Source organism: Schistocerca gregaria, chromosome 4 (assembly GCF_023897955.1).
Source record: "Schistocerca gregaria isolate iqSchGreg1 chromosome 4, iqSchGreg1.2, whole genome shotgun sequence".
Lineage (NCBI taxonomy): Eukaryota > Metazoa > Arthropoda > Insecta > Orthoptera > Acrididae > Schistocerca > Schistocerca gregaria.
In genome coordinates, this window is record NC_064923.1 from 715,157,043 (window position 1) to 715,175,055 (window position 18,013).

Consider the following 18,013-nt stretch of genomic DNA (forward strand, 5'->3'; position numbering starts at 1 on the left):
ATTTAGGAAATATTTATCAGACAAACCTCTTTGAACGCCATTTTATCCTGAATTTGTGGATGCGATTGCCATTACATAACAAGTAAGTTCCCGACACACGCAAGTCCTTCCGAATCATTTTAGAGTTCTTAAGAATCTGATATTATTTTCTGAATACTTTTATATATAAATTCCAGAAGTTCAAGTGGTGGTCTCGTATTCTGAAACAAAACACACTTAATGCAACAAACATTTGCAGAGATAAACTACTGGCTCTTAATACAAAGGTAGCAACTAAATATTAAAGTAATTTAGGAGTTACAGTAATAATTCACTGAATAGTAGTGGAACTGAGAGCTGCCAAAGGCGTGCGTGTTCATTCTCGCATGCACACACGCATGCCCCCCCCCTCCCCCTCTCTTCACTGAACACACAGTTTTTTAATTAAATGGCTGGTTCCCCCACCCCCCCTTTCCCTCCCAGGGCATTTTCCAATGGTATCTAGGAAAGTATGGAACTATAAAGTACAACAGAATTAGTGAAAGACAAGACTAGCAATAGGTGTCACACACAAGTACTGCGAAACAACTCTGACGGCATGTATCATAAAAACAAAAACTATAAATATTAAGTGAACTCATCTACCATTAAAAACGTATATACATCACATAAACTAAATAATGTTGAAAAATGACTTGTCAATAAACATTAAAACATCATATAAACTAGTTTACAATCTAAGAAATCAAAATACGCTAAAATTATTTTACATGTCAGCCATCCTGAGAGGACACAGACTGACTGATGAGATGTGCTAACAGGTGGCACTTAAATAGGGGAGAGGCAAGTTACAGGGAGTGGCTGTAGAGGGCAAGTAGGTAAACATGGAGAGGCAAGTGATAAAAATACTGTAAAACTAAAATAAATTCTGGAACAATGCATATTTAAAAGGCTGGCATATGAAATAATAATAATAATAATAATAATAATAATAATAATAATAACAACAAAAATAACAGGATACCCCAGTCAGAATTAGAAAACATCAAACAACAAGTACAACAAATACTGGAACAAAATAATGTGCAATCAAAAGAAGAAGAAAATACAGTAATGGACTCAAACATACCAGAGCAAACAAACAAAGAACAACACACATCAATTAAACAATCAGAGGAAAATTAAATCTTAAGACTGTCACCAGAACAAGTAAAAATAGAACACGAAGTGACACACATGTTAGATATAGAAGAAAAATTTCAGCTGACATATATATAATACAAAGACACAAATACAGACATTAGACCATTCTTGCATAGACCGCCAAATAACCCACAAGTCAAAACAACAATAAAAACTATCAACACAATCATACACAACAAAATAAATGAAAACACAACTATGGAAGAGTTACAACTACTGGTTTATATAGGAGCACTCACTACACTAAATATACACACTAGGCAGAGATCAGAACCAACCAACACACAGAAGAAACCAACAAAACCAGCATGGCAACACAGGCTACAGATCAGAATAGAAAAACTGAGAAAAGACATTGAACAGCTAACACAATTTATAAGACATCAAATGTCAGAAAAAAAACGAAAAAGGTAAGGTAAAATCTCACAACAAGAAGCGATAGAGCAATTAGATGAAAAGAAGCAGAAATTACAAGCATTGGCCAAACGACTTAGAAGATACAAAAAAAGTGAAAATAGAAGGAAACAAAACCAAACATTCAACACAAACCAACACTTCTGGAGAAACATATGGTCAAACACGGTACAACATAACAGGCATGCACAGTGGATAGAAGCAGAAACAGACACATACAATATGATACCACAAATGCCTGAAGTGATAATTTTGCAACATGAAGTCACCAAAGCAATTAATTCTACTCACAATTGGAAAGCCCCCGGAAAAGATAAAATAGCAAATTTCTGGCTAAAGAAGTTCACCTCAACACATTCACATCTAACTAAATTATTTAACAGTTACATTGCAGGCCCATACACATTCCCTGATACACTTACACATGGAATAACTTATATGAAACCTAAAGATCAAGCAGACACAGCAAACCCAGCTAAATACCGCCCCATAACATGCCTACCAACAATATACAAAATATTAACTTCAGTCATTACACAGAAATTAATGACACATACAACACAGAACAAAATTATAAATGAAGAACAAAAAGGCTGTTGCAAAGGAGCACAAGGATGTAAAGAGCAACTGATAATAGATGCAGAGGTGATATATCAAGCTAAAACTAAACAAAGGTCGCTACACTATGCATACATTGATTACCAAAAAGCTTTTGATAGTGTACCCCACTCATGGTTACTACAAATATTAGAAATATACAAAGTAGATCCTAATTTGATACAGTTCCTAAACATAGTAATGAAAAATTGGAAAATCACACTTAATATCCACACAAATCCAAATAATATCACATAACAGCCAATGCAGATTAAGTGTGGAATATATCAAGGAGACTCATTAAGTCCTTTCTGGTTCTGCCTTGCTCTGAACCCACTATCCAACATGCTAATTAATACAAATTATGGATACAATATTACTGGAACATACCCACACAAAATCACACATTTGCTATACATTGATGATCTAAAACTACTGGCAGCAACAAATCAACAACTCAACCAATAACTAAAGATAACAGAAGTATTGAGCAATGATACAAATATGGCTTTTGGAACAGACAAATGTAACAAAAAATAGCATAGTCAAAGGAAAACACACTAAACAAGAAGATTACATATTGGATAACCACAGCGACTGCATAGAAGCGATGGAAAAAACAGATGCCTATAAATATCTAGGATACAGACAAAAAATAGGAATAGATAATACAAATATTAAAGAAGAACTAAAAGAAAAATATAGACAAAGACTAACAAAAATACTGAAAACAGAATTGACAGCAAGAGACAAAACAAAAGCTATAAATACTTATGCTATACCAATATTGACCTACTCATTTGGAGTAGTGAAATGGAGTAACACAGACCTAGAAGCACTCAATACACTTACACGATCACAATGCCACAAATATAGAATACATCACATACATTCAGCAACAGAAAGTTTCATATTAGGCAGAAAGGAAGGAGGAAGGGGATTTATCGACATAAAAAACCTACATTATGGACATAAATAAAATAGAAAGAAACTTCCACATGGGAAAAATATATTAAAAACAAAGATTCCAAGACTTACCAAGCGGGAAAGCGCCGGCAGACAGGCACATGAACAAAACACACAAACACACACACAGAATTACTAGCTTTCGCAACCAATGGTTGCTTCTTCAGGAAGGAGAGGGAAAGACGAAAGGATGTGGGTTTTAAGGGAGAGGGTAAGGAGTCATTCCAATCCCGGGAGCGGAAAGACTTCCCTTAGGGGAAAAAAAGGACAGATGTACACTCGTGCGCACACACACACACACACACACACACACACACACACACACACACACACATATCCATCCGCACATGCACAGACACAAGCAGACATATTTAAAGGCAAAGAGTAAGGGCAGAGATGTCAGTCGAGGCGGAAGTACAGAGGCAAAGAAGTTGTTGAAAGACAGGTGAGGTATGAGCGGCGGCAACTTGAAATTAGCGGAGGTTGAGGCCTGGCGGACATCGAGAAGAGAGGATATACTGAAGGGCGAGTTCCCATCTCCGGAGTTCTGACAGGTTGGTGTTAGTGGGAAATATCCAGATAACTCGGATGGTGTAACTCTGTGCCAAGATGTGCTGGCCATGCACCAAGGCATGTTTAGCCACAGGGTGATCTTCATTACCAACAAACACTGTCTGCCTGTGTCCATTCATGTGAATGGACAGTTTGTTGCTGGTCATTCCGACATAGAAAGCGTCACAGTGTAGGCAGGTCAGTTGGTAAATCACGTGGGTACTTTCACACGTGGCTCTGCCTTTGATCGTGTACACCTTCCGGGTTACAGGACTGGAGTAGGTGGTGGTGGGAGGGTGCATAGGACAGGTTTTACACCGGGGGCGGTTGCAAGGGTAGGAGCCAGAGGGTAGGGAAGGTGGTTTGGGGATTTCATAGGGATGAACCAAGAGGTTACGAAGGTTAGGTGGACGGCGGAAAGACACTATTGGTGAAGTGGGGAGGATTTCATGAAGGATTGATCTCATTTCGGGGCAGGATTTTAGGAAGTCATATCCCTGCTGGAGAGCCACATTCAAGCTCTGATCCAGTCCCGGGAAGTATTCTGTCACAAGTGGGGCTCTTTTGGGGTTCTTCTGTGGGAGGTTCTGGGTTTGAGGGGATGAGGAAGTGGCTCTGGTTATCTGGTTCTGTACCAGGTTGGGAGGGTAGTTGCGGGATGCAAAAGCTGTTTTCAGGTTGTTGGTGTAATGGTCGAGGGATTCAGGACTGGAGCAGATTCGTTTGCCACGAAGGCCTAGGCTGTAGGGAAGGGACCGTTTGATATGGAATGGGTGGCAGCTGTCATAATGGAGGTACTGTTGCTTGTTGGTGGGTTTGATGTGGACGGATGTGTGCAGCTGGCCATTAGACAGATGGAGGTCAACGTCTAGGAAAGTGGCATGGGATTTGGAGTAGGACCAGGTGAATCTGATGGAACCAAAGGAGTTGAGGTTGGAGAGGAAATTCTGGAGTTGTTCTTCACTGTGAGTCCAGATCATGAAGATGTCATCAATAAATCTGTACCAAACTTTGGGTTGGCAGGCTTGGGTAACCAAGAAGGCTTCCTCTAAGCAACCCATAAATAGGTTGGCATACGAGGGGGCCATCCTGGTACCCATGGCTGTTCCCTTTAATTGTTGGTATGTCTGGCCTTCAAAAGTGAAGAAGTTGTGGGTCAGGATGAAGCTGGCTAAGGTGACGAGGAAAGAGGTTTTAGGTAGGGTGGCAGGTGATCGGCGTGAAAGGAAGTGCTCCACTGCAGCGAGGCCCTGGACGTGCGGGATATTCGTGTATAGGGAAGTGGCATCAATGGTTACAAGGATGGTTTCCGGGGGTAACAGACTGGGTACGGATTCCAGGCGTTCGAGAAAGTGGTTGGTGTCTTTGATGAAGGATGGGAGACTGCATGTAATGGGTTGAAGGTGTTCTGTATCTCTGCCTACGTAGATCAACACCTTCAACCCATTACATGCAGCCTCCCATCCTTCATCAAAGACACCAACCAGTTTCTCGAACGCCTGGAATCCGTACCCAGTCTGTTACCCCCGGAAACCATCCTTGTAACCATTGATGCCACTTCCCTATACACGAATATCCCGCACGTCCAGGGCCTCGCTGCAATGGAGCACTTCCTTTCACGCCGATCACCTGCCACCCTACCTAAAACCTCTTTCCTCGTCACCTTAGCCAGCTTCATCCTGACCCACAACTTCTTCACTTTTGAAGGCCAGACATACCAACAATTAAAGGGAACAGCCATGGGTACCAGGATGGCCCCCTCGTATGCCAACCTATTTATGGGTTGCTTAGAGGAAGCCTTCTTGGTTACCCAAGCCTGCCAACCCAAAGTTTGGTACAGATTTATTGATGACATCTTCATGACCTGGACTCACAGTGAAGAACAACTCCAGAATTTCCTCTCCAACCTCAACTCCTTTGGTTCCATCAGATTCACCTGGTCCTACTCCAAATCCCATGCCACTTTCCTAGACGTTGACCTCCATCTGTCCAATGGCCAGCTGCACACATCCGTCCTCATCAAACCCACCAACAAGCAACAGTACCTCCATTATGACAGCTGCCACCCATTCCATATCAAACGGTCCCTTCCCTACAGCCTAGGTCTTCGTGGCAAACGAATCTGCTCCAGTCCTGAATCCCTCGACCATTATACCAACAACCTGAAAACAGCTTTTGCATCCCGCAACTACCCTCCCAACCTGGTACAGAACCAGATAACCAGAGCCACTTCCTCATCCCCTCAAACCCAGAACCTCCCACAGAAGAACCCCAAAAGAGCCCCACTTGTGACAGAATACTTCCCGGGACTGGATCAGAGCTTGAATGTGGCTCTCCAGCAGGGATACGACTTCCTAAAATCCTGCCCCGAAATGAGATCAATCCTTCATGAAATCCTCCCCACTTCACCAAGAGTGTCTTTCCGCCGTCCACCTAACCTTCGTAACCTCTTGGTTCATCCCTATGAAATCCCCAAACCACCTTCCCTACCCTCTGGCTCCTACCCTTGCAACCGCCCCCGGTGTAAAACCTGTCCTATGCACCCTCCCACCACCACCTACTCCAGTCCTGTAAAACGGAAGGTGTACACGATCAAAGGGAGAGCCACGTGTGAAAGCACCCACGTGATTTACCAACTGACCTGCCTGCACTGTGACGCTTTCTATGTGGGAATGGCCAGCAACAAACTGCCCATTCGCATGAATGGACACAGGCAGACAGTGTTTGTTGGTAATGAGGATCACCCTGTGGCTAAACATGCCTTGATGCACGGCCAGCACATCTTGGCACAGTGTTACACCGTCCGAGTTATCTGGATACTTCCCACCAACACCAACCTATCCGAACTCCGGAGATGGGAGCTCGCCCTTCAGTATATCCTCTCTTCTCGATATCCGCCAGGCCTCAACCTCCGCTAATTTCAAGTTGCCGCCGCTCATACCTCACCTGTCTTTCAACAACTTCTTTGCCTCTGTACTTCCGCCTCGACTGACATCTCTGCCCTTACTCTTTGCCTTTAAATATGTCTGCTTGTGTCTGTGTATGTGCGGATGGATATGTGTGTGTGTGTGTGTGTGTGTGTGTGTGTGTGTGTGTGTGTGTGTGTGTGTGCGCACGAGTGTACATCTGTCCTTTTTTTCCCCTAAGGGAAGTCTTTCCGCTCCCGGGATTGGAATGACTCCTTACCCTCTCCCTTAAAACCCACATCCTTTCGTCTTTCCCTCTCCTTCCTGAAGAAGCAACCATCGGTTGCGAAAGCTAGCAATTCTGTGTGTGTGTTTTGTTCATGTGCCTGTCTGCCGGCGCTTTCCCGCTTGGTAAGTCTTGGAATCTTTGTTTTTACTACATTATGGACAGGTAGACAATTTAAGAACATTCTTTCTAGAACGAGCAGAAACTAGCAAAATACACAAAGCGATCACTCATATAAATACATCGGCTACACCACTGCAATTTCATAACCACTTCTACAACACTTTAGATCACATAACATCAACAGATACATAGAACGTAAATTGGAAAAAGAAAGCACTACATGGCAAGCACCCGTATCATCTAACACAGCCACTCATTGATCAAGACGCATCCAACACATGGCTAAGAAAAGGCAATATATACAGTGAGACGGAAGGATTCATGTTTGCAATACAGGATCAAACAATAAACACCAGATATTACAGCAAGCATATTATTAAAGATCCCAATACCACAACAGATAAATGCAGACTTTGCAAACAACAAATAGAAACAGTAGATCACATCATAAGCAGATGTACAATACTAGCAAATACAGAATACCTCAGAAGACATGACAATGTAGCAAAAATAATACATCAACAGCTTGCCTTACAACATAAACTTATAAAACAACATGTTCCCACATACAAGTATGCACCACAAAATGTACTGGAGAATGATGAATACAAATTATACTGGAACAGAACCATTATAACAGATAAAACACCACCACATAACAAACTTGACATCATACTCACCAATAAAAAGAAGAAATTAACACAACTAATCGAAATATCCATACCCAATACAACAAATATAGAAAAGAAAACAGGAGAAAAAATTGAAAAATACATCCAACTGGCTGAGGAAGTCAAGGATATGTGGCATCAGGATAAAGTTGACATTATACCAATTATACTATCAACTACAGGAGTCATACCACACAATATCCACCAGTACATCAATGCAATACAGCTACATCCAAACTTATATATACAACTACAAAAATCCGTAATTATTGATACATGTTCAATTACACGAAAGTTCCTAAATGCAATATAACATATACCGTACAGTTAAAAGGAAGTCACGCTTGATCAAGGTCCGCGTCACTTTCTACTTTAGACCAGACATAACGTCTGAGATAAGAAAGAAATAACAATAACAGAAAAAGACATGTAAAAGGTATCATTAAAAAAGAGATCATAAGATGAATAAGAAGTCAATACACGAAAACAGCAAAGGCCAACTCTCTCACACAAATGCAGCTCACACATGACCACAGTCTCTGGCTGCTGAAGCCAGAATGTGAGCAGCAACGCATGATGCGAGAGGCAACCAGGTGCAGGTAAGAAGAGGCTGGGGTGGGGAGGGGGAGGAATAGCAAGGTAGGTGTGAGAGACGGTAAAGAGCTATTTGTAGCAGTGTGCGGGGAATAGATGGTGGAGGGTAGAGCAGCGAGGTGCACTCGGGAGTTTAGATGGAGGATGGGAGGGGTGGCAGGGCTAATGGAAAAGGAGGAAGTAAAAAGACTGTGGGTGTGATGGTTGAATGAGGGCTGTGTAGTGCTGGAATGGGAACAGGAAAGGGGCTAGATGCATAATAACAAAGATTAAGGAAGGGTGAGACAAGGAGAGTTACGGGAATGTAGGGAGAGCATCTACCTGCACAATTCAGAAAGGTTCCGGGAGAAATGAAGAACATTGTGTTGGATGACATGGACGGCAACAGGGTGGTTCAGCTGTTTCTTCGCTACAGTTTGTCAGTGGCCATTCATGCAGACAGACAGCTTGTTGGTTGTGATGCCCATGTAGAGCGCAGCACAGCGGTTGCAGTTTAGCTCGGAGATCACATGACTGATTTCACAGCTAGCCCTGCCTTTGATGGCATAGGTGATGTTTTGTGACTGGACTGGATTGGTGGCAGTGAGAGGGTGTACGGGACAGTCTCATATCTACATTTAGTACAGGGATATGAACCATGAGGCAAGGGTCAATGTTTGGTCTACAAGAGCAGTGATTCTCTCAGTGGGGCCACAGTAGTGGCCTCAATGGGGTGTCCTGGGTGGCTGGGTTTATAGACTTTAGGAAGCATGTAGAAGATACGAGTGCAGGGAGTGGTAGGGGTGAGGGGAGAGATGACCTCTGGGGAGAGAGTCTGGGACGGGCCTAAGGATTTGATCCTGACCTTACAATCCTACCTGCTGACAAAGGCTCCACCACTGTAGTTTTGAACCACAAATATTACCTGGCAGAAGGAGCCCACCAGTTGTTAGATTCATCCACCTACAAACTCTGCCAGAGTGACCCCATTTCAGAAATCCAGCAGGATCTCCAGTCTCTTCTCAAAGCCTTAGGCCCATCCCAGAACCTCTCCCCAGGTACATTACCATCCCTAATGCCCATGGTCTTACCGCTATTGATCACTACCTTTTCCAATACCCGATGGATTCCAAATCAACAACTTCCTTCATTGTTGCCATGACCAACTATATCCTCACCCACAATTACTTCTTCTTCGAAGGCATTACATACAAATAAATCCACGGAGCGGATGTGGGCATTCATATGGCACCATTCTATGCCAATCTATTCATGGATCATCTAGACAAATCCTTCCTAAACACCCAGAATCTCAAACACCTCACCTGGTTCAGATTCACTGATGACATCTTTGTGATCTGGATCAAGGGTGAGGACATCCTATCCACATTCCTACAGAACCACAACAGCTTGTCCCCCATTCAGTTCACCTGGTTCTACTCAACCCAACAGACCTGCCACCCATTCCATAATGAGAAGTCCCTTCCATACAGCCTAGCTACGCATGGCCATTGCATCTAATAGTGACAAGTGGTAACATATGCTGTAGGTCTCATTCAATCACAGACTGTAATTACACTCCTAATATTTAACAAAAACAGATCTCCTGAGCCTTATCTCTCCAGTCACCCTCTACCTCCCAAAGTCTCACCATCCAGGAACAGAGGAGCATTACTCTTGTGATTCAGTACCATTCAGGACTGGATCAACTGAATCTCATTCTCCGCCAGGGTTTCAACTACCTGTCATCATACTCTGAAATGAGGAATTTCCTACCCACTATCCTTCCTACAACTCACACAGTTGTATTCCACCACCCACTGAACCTAAACAATATCCTTGTCCATCCCTACGCAACACCTGCTCCCAACCCCTTGCCTCATGGCTCGCATCTCTGCAATAGACCTAGATGAAAGACATGTTCCATCACCACCTACTCCAGTCCAGTAACAAGCATCTCATATCCCAGTGAAGGCAGGGCTATCTCTGAAACCAGTCATGTGACCTAAAAGCTAAGCTGTAATCACTGTGCTGCTCTCTAAGTGGGCATGACAACCAACAAACTGTGGCCAAGAAACAGCTGGATCACCCCATTGCTGAGCATGCCATCCAACACAACATTCTTCATTTCAATGACTTCTTCACAGCCTGAGCCATCTGGACACCAGTTTTTCTGAACTGTGCAGGAGGGAACTTTCTCTGCAATATATCCTATGTTTTAATAACACTCCTGGCCTCAACCTTTGTTAGTCATTGTCCTTACACATCTAGCCCCTTTTGTTCCAACTGGCCTTCGTGCCTCCACCCCTACCGTGCTATCCCTACCCCTCCCCACCCCAGCCTCCTCCTTACCCTCACCACGTGGTTGCCTCTGCCATCACGCACAGCTGCTCGCAGTCTGGCTTCAACAGCCAGGGACTGTGGTCATGAGCATATTAATTGCATTTGTGTGTGTGTGTGTGTGTGTGTGTGTGTGTGTGTGAGTGAGTGTTTGAGGAAGGCCTTGTTGGTCGAAGGCTCATTTTCTGGAAGTCTTTTTGTTGTGCCTATCTGCATATCCGCATCTCTGGTATATGGCGAATTTTTCAGTAAACAGTTCACAGGGGGCATGGCAAATAATTTTTTCAAAATATTTTGTTGATGGCATTGTGTTGTTGCATCTAGGATCTAAAGATGACATCGATCTGTTAGCTGACAAGATGAATGTACTTCATATCCTAACACTCATTTTACTGGTGAACATCAGCAAAAGAATGCTGATTAATTTTCTGGATTTATGCATCATTAAACTCAACTGAACCCATTTGTTTGGCATTTATTGTAATGATGTCATTATATCTCAGAATTATTGTCACTCAGTGAAACATAGAAAAGCCTTCTTTCAAGCACTGATAAACAGAATACCTAAATTAAGCCTTAAGAGTTTAGAAGCTAAAAAAAAAAAGCACTTCATACGGTGCACAATGTTGCTTCCAGAAACAGTTATTAGTCCATAGTTGTTAAAATACGTAATTCTAAACTCAAGGTTCTTCCGAATAGAGGCAACAAATTTAGTGAGAATGCTGCAGAAACATTAATAGTCATCTTGTTTCTCTTTTATGGGAATGTTTCTTATAAGCTACAATGCATTATTCTGCAGATTTAATGTTAGAATTGCCTTCAGAACCAATAACACATTTGTTCAGCTACTTGTACACAACTTCAAATAACAACTGCTGGCATTTATAAAATCTGCTGCACTGATTGCAAAGCCTTTTAAACCAGTTCAAAGAACGTACATAACTAGGAAGGAAAAATGCAGAAGACAAATCAATTTTTGCTTCTCACTTCATTTCGAAAGTACACAGTGAACCAATACCAACAATAACCCCACAGTTTTACATGAAATGGAAAAATGAATCTGAGTGGACATCTTAGTGAAAAATGGAATATACAACCATTTAAGTGGCAATAAGGAGGATATTCTTGGAAAAAAGTCTAATAAACATTGTTTTTCTGGATGTCTTACAGAATGTGTGTGATAATATAATGTAAGTGGATAGATAAAACATCTACTCACCAAGTGATGCCAGGAAAACGCATATAGAAGAAGTATTAAAGTTTCCAAGCTTTCAGAGACAATGGCTCCTTCTGGGAGACAGGTTGAACAGAAAGAAACAGGGGTGTAGGGAAAGGATTGGGGAGATATAATAAAAGGGGTACAGTTAAAGAAAGTCACCCAGAATTCTGGATCAGGGGAGACTTACCGAACAGGATGAGATGGGAAAAACTGATTGTTTGGGACTGCACCTGACGAGATTTTAAAGCGTTAGAGCTTAAAAATGGAAGTGCTGTTGTGCCAGTTCCCACCTGTGGAGTTCTGAGGAAGAATCCAGATGGCACATGTGGTGAAATAGGCAATGATGTCATGTCCTGTCATGTTGCTGGTTCTCGCCAACCACCTGGCCTTAATTTATGTCAATTTCTTCAGGCTCAACATTTCTTCACAGTAACTACTCCTTTCTTCCCTCTCTTTTAGTTTTCTACGTGTTTTATTTTCTGACCCACTATTTTTGGCCACCTCTCCCTCCAACCTCTATCACATACAATGCACTTAAGTTTTTTGCTCTTAATAACTCGTGCATGACATTTTGGAAGTAATCTTGTTCTTATGTATTACTATATCTTCCACCTTCAAGGTGTCAGACATTTAAATCCCGTCTGATGCAGTCCCCTACTGTCAGTCTTTCCTTCTCATTCTGTCCAGTATGTCTCCCCTGACCTAGGATTCTGGGTGACTTTTTCAAAATATACCCTTTTTCCTAAACCTCCCCAAGGCCTTTTCCTTCACCCCTCTTCGTTCCCCTTCAACCATTCAGCCAGAAGAAGGAGCCACTGGTTCCTAAGGCTTGCAAACTTTAATACTTTTGTGTTAGCAGAAGAGCCAACACCATGTTACGAGTGGAGGCCGAAAGGCACGCATTTTAGCTCACGCAGGCTGGTGTGAGGAGGGAAGAACTATACTGACATGAGGTCTGGAACAAGGAACGAGAATTCAGAAAGCGGACGTAATTTGTTTGATACTTAACTTTAATCCATTAACGATGAACGTCGCTCTTGACGGTACATGATTCACAATATTATCTGTTCAGAATACATTCTTGAAGATAGTAATTATAGTAACTGAATATGGCGCCTTGTTAGGTCGTAGCAAAGGGCGTAGCTGTACGCTATGCTAAACTGTCGTCTCTGCAAATGAGAGCGTATGGATACAGTGAACCATAGCTAGCAAAGTCGGCTGTACAACTGGGGCGAGTGCTAGGGAGTTTCTCTAGATTAGACCTGCCGTGTGGCGGCGCTCGGTCTGCTATCATTCATAGTGGCGACAAGCAGGTCCGATGTATACTAACGGACCGCGGCCGATTTAAAGGTTACCACCTAGCAAGTGTGGTGTCTGGCGGTGACACCGCAAATACCTTTTATATGTGTTTTCTCCTACCATCACTTGGTGAGCAGATTTGTTTATCTATCCATTTACATTACATTTTCAAAAATTGAAAATGTGTTTGATGTATTATAATTCAATTAATTTCAGAACTTCGTTACCAAGTATGGTAGGACCAGTTATTATAAACAACAGACCACACTCATTTCTTCACAGTTGCATGTCATATAAATCAACGTTGTGTGCAGAGATAACTTTTGCTGTTTCCACCTGTTTGCCATCATTGGTTTCCTAGATTGACTTTTCGTTCATCTTAGTCTTGCTTTGTAATAATACCTTTTACATTTATTTCTTATGTATCTATGTCAGTCTTTTAAATACCATGTTGTTCGATATTTTGTTTTACTTTTAAACCATTTCATCAACTTTTTTTCAACACTTGTCTCTCCCTCCCTATCTATTTGCTGTCTACCGGCCCTCCCTGTATCTTCCTCTCCCCTATTTAAGTGCCATCTCCTGGCATCTGTCATCAGTCACTCAGTGTCCTCTCGTGATGTCTGACAAGTAAAGTACTGTTGCATATTTAGACTTCTTAGATAGTAAACAAGTTTATAAAATGCTTTTATGGTGGTTACTGATGAGTTATTTTTCAACATTATTTAGTTTATGTAGTGATACATTTTTAATAGAGGACAAGTTCATGTAACATATATCATTTTTGTTTTATGAAGTATGTGGTTGAATTTTTTCAAGATAGTTATGTATTATACTTGCTGCTAAAGATGCGTACTGCTATATACTTATCTGTTTGACTATTCTATTGCACTTTGTGGTTTGATACTAAGTAAATATGATTGGATAACGGTCTCAGGGGCTGAAATCAGTTGTGGTTTTTAAAATAAAAAGAAAATTGCAACTGGTGCTGGAATTTTATTAAAAATCAAGACTGCAGTTGCGGAACCTGCATCACCAGGCTTTATATGCTGGACGAGAAATGAATGCACTGTGCTGGAACCGCACTTCTGCAGCTTGAGAGACTGCAGAAGAGAATGTGGGTGCAGGATGAGTGCAGACAGGGTCCTGGGGCAGGGATGAAATGGGTGTGGGGGCAGGGCTTCAGCTGAGATTGAGGCCAGGAGAATTATGTGAAGCACTGTCCCTGACTTCACTCATCATGATCCACAGTCTCTTCTACAGTCAACCTTTTCTCTGTTCTGTCACTGTCTCTCAAACCACTGTTTCAAGTCATTATTCTAAAACTCCAAAATGTATGAGTGTCACATTAGACAGAGCACTCGCTCACAGGAAACATTGCATGAACATGAAGTAGCTGCTAGAAACAACAATGGGCGCAAACTAGCAGGCACTACATGGCATACACAACCCAGGGCAATAAGGACTACAGCTTTCGCCTTGTGTTTCTCGGCTGCAGAGTACATATGTCCTGTATGCTGCAACTCCAGCCACGCCATACAAATAGACATATCATTCAATTACTTGTACCGCACCATCACAATGATAAAATGTGAGTATGGCACATTTGGGTAGGAGTTCTCTTCTGGGTAAATCAACTGCCTGGTGTAATTCTTCTTATTTGATGCCTTTTTGGTGACATGCATATCAATGATGACGAGAACAACAACAACAACAACAACAACAACCACACACACACACACACACACACACACACACACACACACACACACCTGTCCTGAGCAGTGAAAGCCACTGACTCAATCAGGAATCGAACCAGGAGTCATTAGATCGGAAGTCAATAACACTAATCAGAAGACCACGAGCTGCTGGCATCATCACAGGACGTCTGAGACCCGCACCAAATGCCCAACTATAGTGCAAGCTGGTATCGATCCCCCTAGTATCTGACCTGAAGTGGCAGCCAAGAAGAAAAAAACAGTCATTTACATCTAAGGGCGATCCCTTTCCATGGATACCAATCTGCCTGCTACTAATTTAAATCAAGAAGTTTCCAGCTCATAACAGAAAATCTCACTATACACTGCAACAAATCACTGTAGAAACTTGATGAGGAAATAAGTTCACCTGGGAGGTTGGTCTATAGTAAAGGAAGAACTTCCTCAGAACACACAGAGTAGTGGAACATACGGAGATCTTTGCACAGACTACTTTTTGAAGTTGCAAGAAGCAGAATCAACATGAAGAGACAGGGATTATTAAAAGAACCATTGGTGTAAGACAGTGCGCAGGAGCAGACCACTACCCACCTCATCGAGGGTGAGTTATGCCCAAGCACCAGCACTGATGAGAAGCTCTTGAAGGTTACCCCAAATGTGCTAGAGGAAGTCAGTTTAGGTAGGATCCACTCGTTTAGGTCTTCGAGCAGTTAGGTTTGAATTGGTTCCTTTTTTTTTATAGTTTTCTTTTTATGGTCTCTTAAGTTATTTGATTAGGCTGTAACAGCATTGTCATCTGTGTATATAAATTTCTCATCCCTGTAATATAACGTGATTGTTTATACACCATTTTTAGTTCTAAAAATTTTATCTTTATAAAATTTCATCCAATGTTTGTCATTATAAACAGTGTTTGATGCTTCTGATATAATTAAATAGATAAAACATCTTTATCTTTAGCAGCCTGTATCCCAGGATGTTTTTGGGTCAAAACAAAACGTGTTCATTACTTTAACGTGAACTGTAACATATTTTAAATTCAGATAAATCAATGAAGAGATCATCGAAAAGAGAACACAAGCTTAGATTAAGGATGTACCTCTCAAAGGAAGCAGCCCACCATTTAATGGAAAATCTAAATGATTATAGTCAAAAGAGACTTGAACTGCCCTCCTCCTGATGCAAATCCAATGTCTTAACTACTGTGTAACTCATTTGGTTTGGAACGAAGTGCAGAAGTGAGGAAGAGCACGATTTAAGGTCCTGCTGATGACTGGGTCATTAGTGATGGGCCACAAGTTCACTGGGAAAAAATCTTTTACTAGTGATTAAATTGTGATTAAACTGTGATCACATGTAATATATGTTTGGAAATGATGCTAGAAAAATGGAGGGAGGGAGGAGGAGGGGGGGAGCGGGGGAAGCAACAGCAGCATTTCACATCTCATCATCTATGTTGAGACTGGACTAGTATGTGGAAGGAAATAGATTGTATCTGTTAAAAAGAACCAACCTGGAATTTGCCTAAAGTGTTTTAGGAATAACTGGCGAACAACCCATATCAAGACGATTGAGTAGTGAAATAAAGCTAGCATCTGCGAAATGCCTATCCAGTTCCTTAATTAGTTTCAACTCATTTGATGGGAAACAAGAAATTAGCGACAGGCCTATAAGTGGGTTTCTATGAGAAACGTAATAGATTTAGTTGAGGTTGTGGATCAAACCATCCTAAGTATGGTTCAATGTTTAACCTAGTATTAAAAAGATGTAGTTGAAATTCTCATTGCATTTATTGTATCTGTCTGCCTTTTGCTTCACTATTTGATTGCAAAAGCATGAATGTTATTCGAAAAATTCAAGTGTATCTTTTGTGTTTGTGATATTAAGCATCTTAAGCTTAGTGAATCTGGCTATATTTTGAGAACTCTGATATCTTATAAGTCATAATCCATCACAATAGTAACACAAGTACTGTATATAAATAAAATGTAAAGGAAAGCATTACACTTTTATGAAAAGTTGCACTCACTTGAAAAAGAGGTATTATTTCAGAAACCTCTGAGTCCTTAAGTGGTTTTGGCAGAATTGCAAGATAAAAAATGACCCTTTGCTGAAACACAAAAAAGTAAATAGTATCTTAATTACATAAATAAACTACTTTAAACAAGCAGAAGAATGACATGTCAAAGGAAGTGAATCAGGACATTAGTACCATATCTGTGAAAAATTATCTCAGAATATTTGTAGTGTGTACATTACTCTACTAAAACAATATTATGAAAAGAATACTTGCTACTCACCATATAGTGGAGACACTGAGTCGCAGATAGGCACAACAAAAAGACTGTCCAAAAGTAAGCTTTTGGCCAACAAGGTCTTTGTCAAACACACACACACACACACACACACACACACAAATGAAGCTCTCACACACATGACCACAGTCTCTGGCAGCTAGAGCCAGACTGCGAGCAGCAGCACCCAACTGGAGAGGCAACCAGATGGGGGAGGAAGAGCTAAGCTGCAACCATTGTCCTGATTTCTACATGGGCATGACAACCAGCAAGCTGTTTTGACTGTGTGAATAGCCACCGTAATGCTCTGGCCAAGAAAGAGCAGGACCACCCAATTGCCTAGTACACACAAAACATAACATTCTTCATTTCAATGACTGCTTCACAGCTTGTGCCATCTGGGTCCTTCCCACCAACACCACCTTTTCTGAACTGGTGAGGGGGAGCTCTCCTGCAATATATCTTATGTTCGCATAACCCTCTTGGCCTGAACCTTCATTGGTTATTGTTTTTACCCATCTAGCACTTCCTTTTCCCATTGCAGGACTACACAGCCCTCATTCCACCAATGCACATAGTCTTTTTACTTCTCTCCTTTTCCACTATCTCCCCCCCCCCCCCCTCCATTACATCCACCCTCCGTCTAACCTCCCGACTGCACCTAACCGCCTTACTCTCCACATCATCCCTGGTCCCTGCACACTCCCACTAACAGCACTTTACTATCCCCCGCCCCTACCTTGCTATCCCTCCCCTTGTCCATCCCAGCGTCCTTCTTACCCCCACCAGGTTGCCTCTCTCATCGTGCGTTGTTGCTCGCAGTCTGGTTCCAGCTGCCAGTCACTGTCGTCATGTGTATATGAGTGTGTGTGT

At 41.9% G+C, this 18,013-nt stretch overlaps 2 protein-coding genes across 2 annotated transcripts in view; both read right to left on the reverse strand.

Annotated features, from left to right (window-relative positions):
* Positions 1–118, reverse strand: part of LOC126266919 (uncharacterized) — a 157,868-nt gene extending 157,750 nt beyond the window's left edge. The window contains exon 1 of the mRNA XM_049971609.1: positions 27–118. Coding sequence (XP_049827566.1) covers positions 27–118 — 92 coding nt within the window. The remainder of the gene's footprint in view (positions 1–26) is intronic.
* The window catches only part of LOC126266920 (phosphatidylinositol N-acetylglucosaminyltransferase subunit H-like), a 34,299-nt gene continuing 16,373 nt past the window's right edge, over positions 88–18,013 (reverse strand). Inside the window, exons 3-4 of the mRNA XM_049971610.1 lie at positions 16,876–16,956; positions 88–200 (exon numbers count right to left, since the gene is read on the reverse strand). Of these exons, the coding sequence (XP_049827567.1) occupies positions 129–200; positions 16,876–16,956 (153 nt within the window). The 3' untranslated portion in view covers positions 88–128. The remainder of the gene's footprint in view (positions 201–16,875; positions 16,957–18,013) is intronic.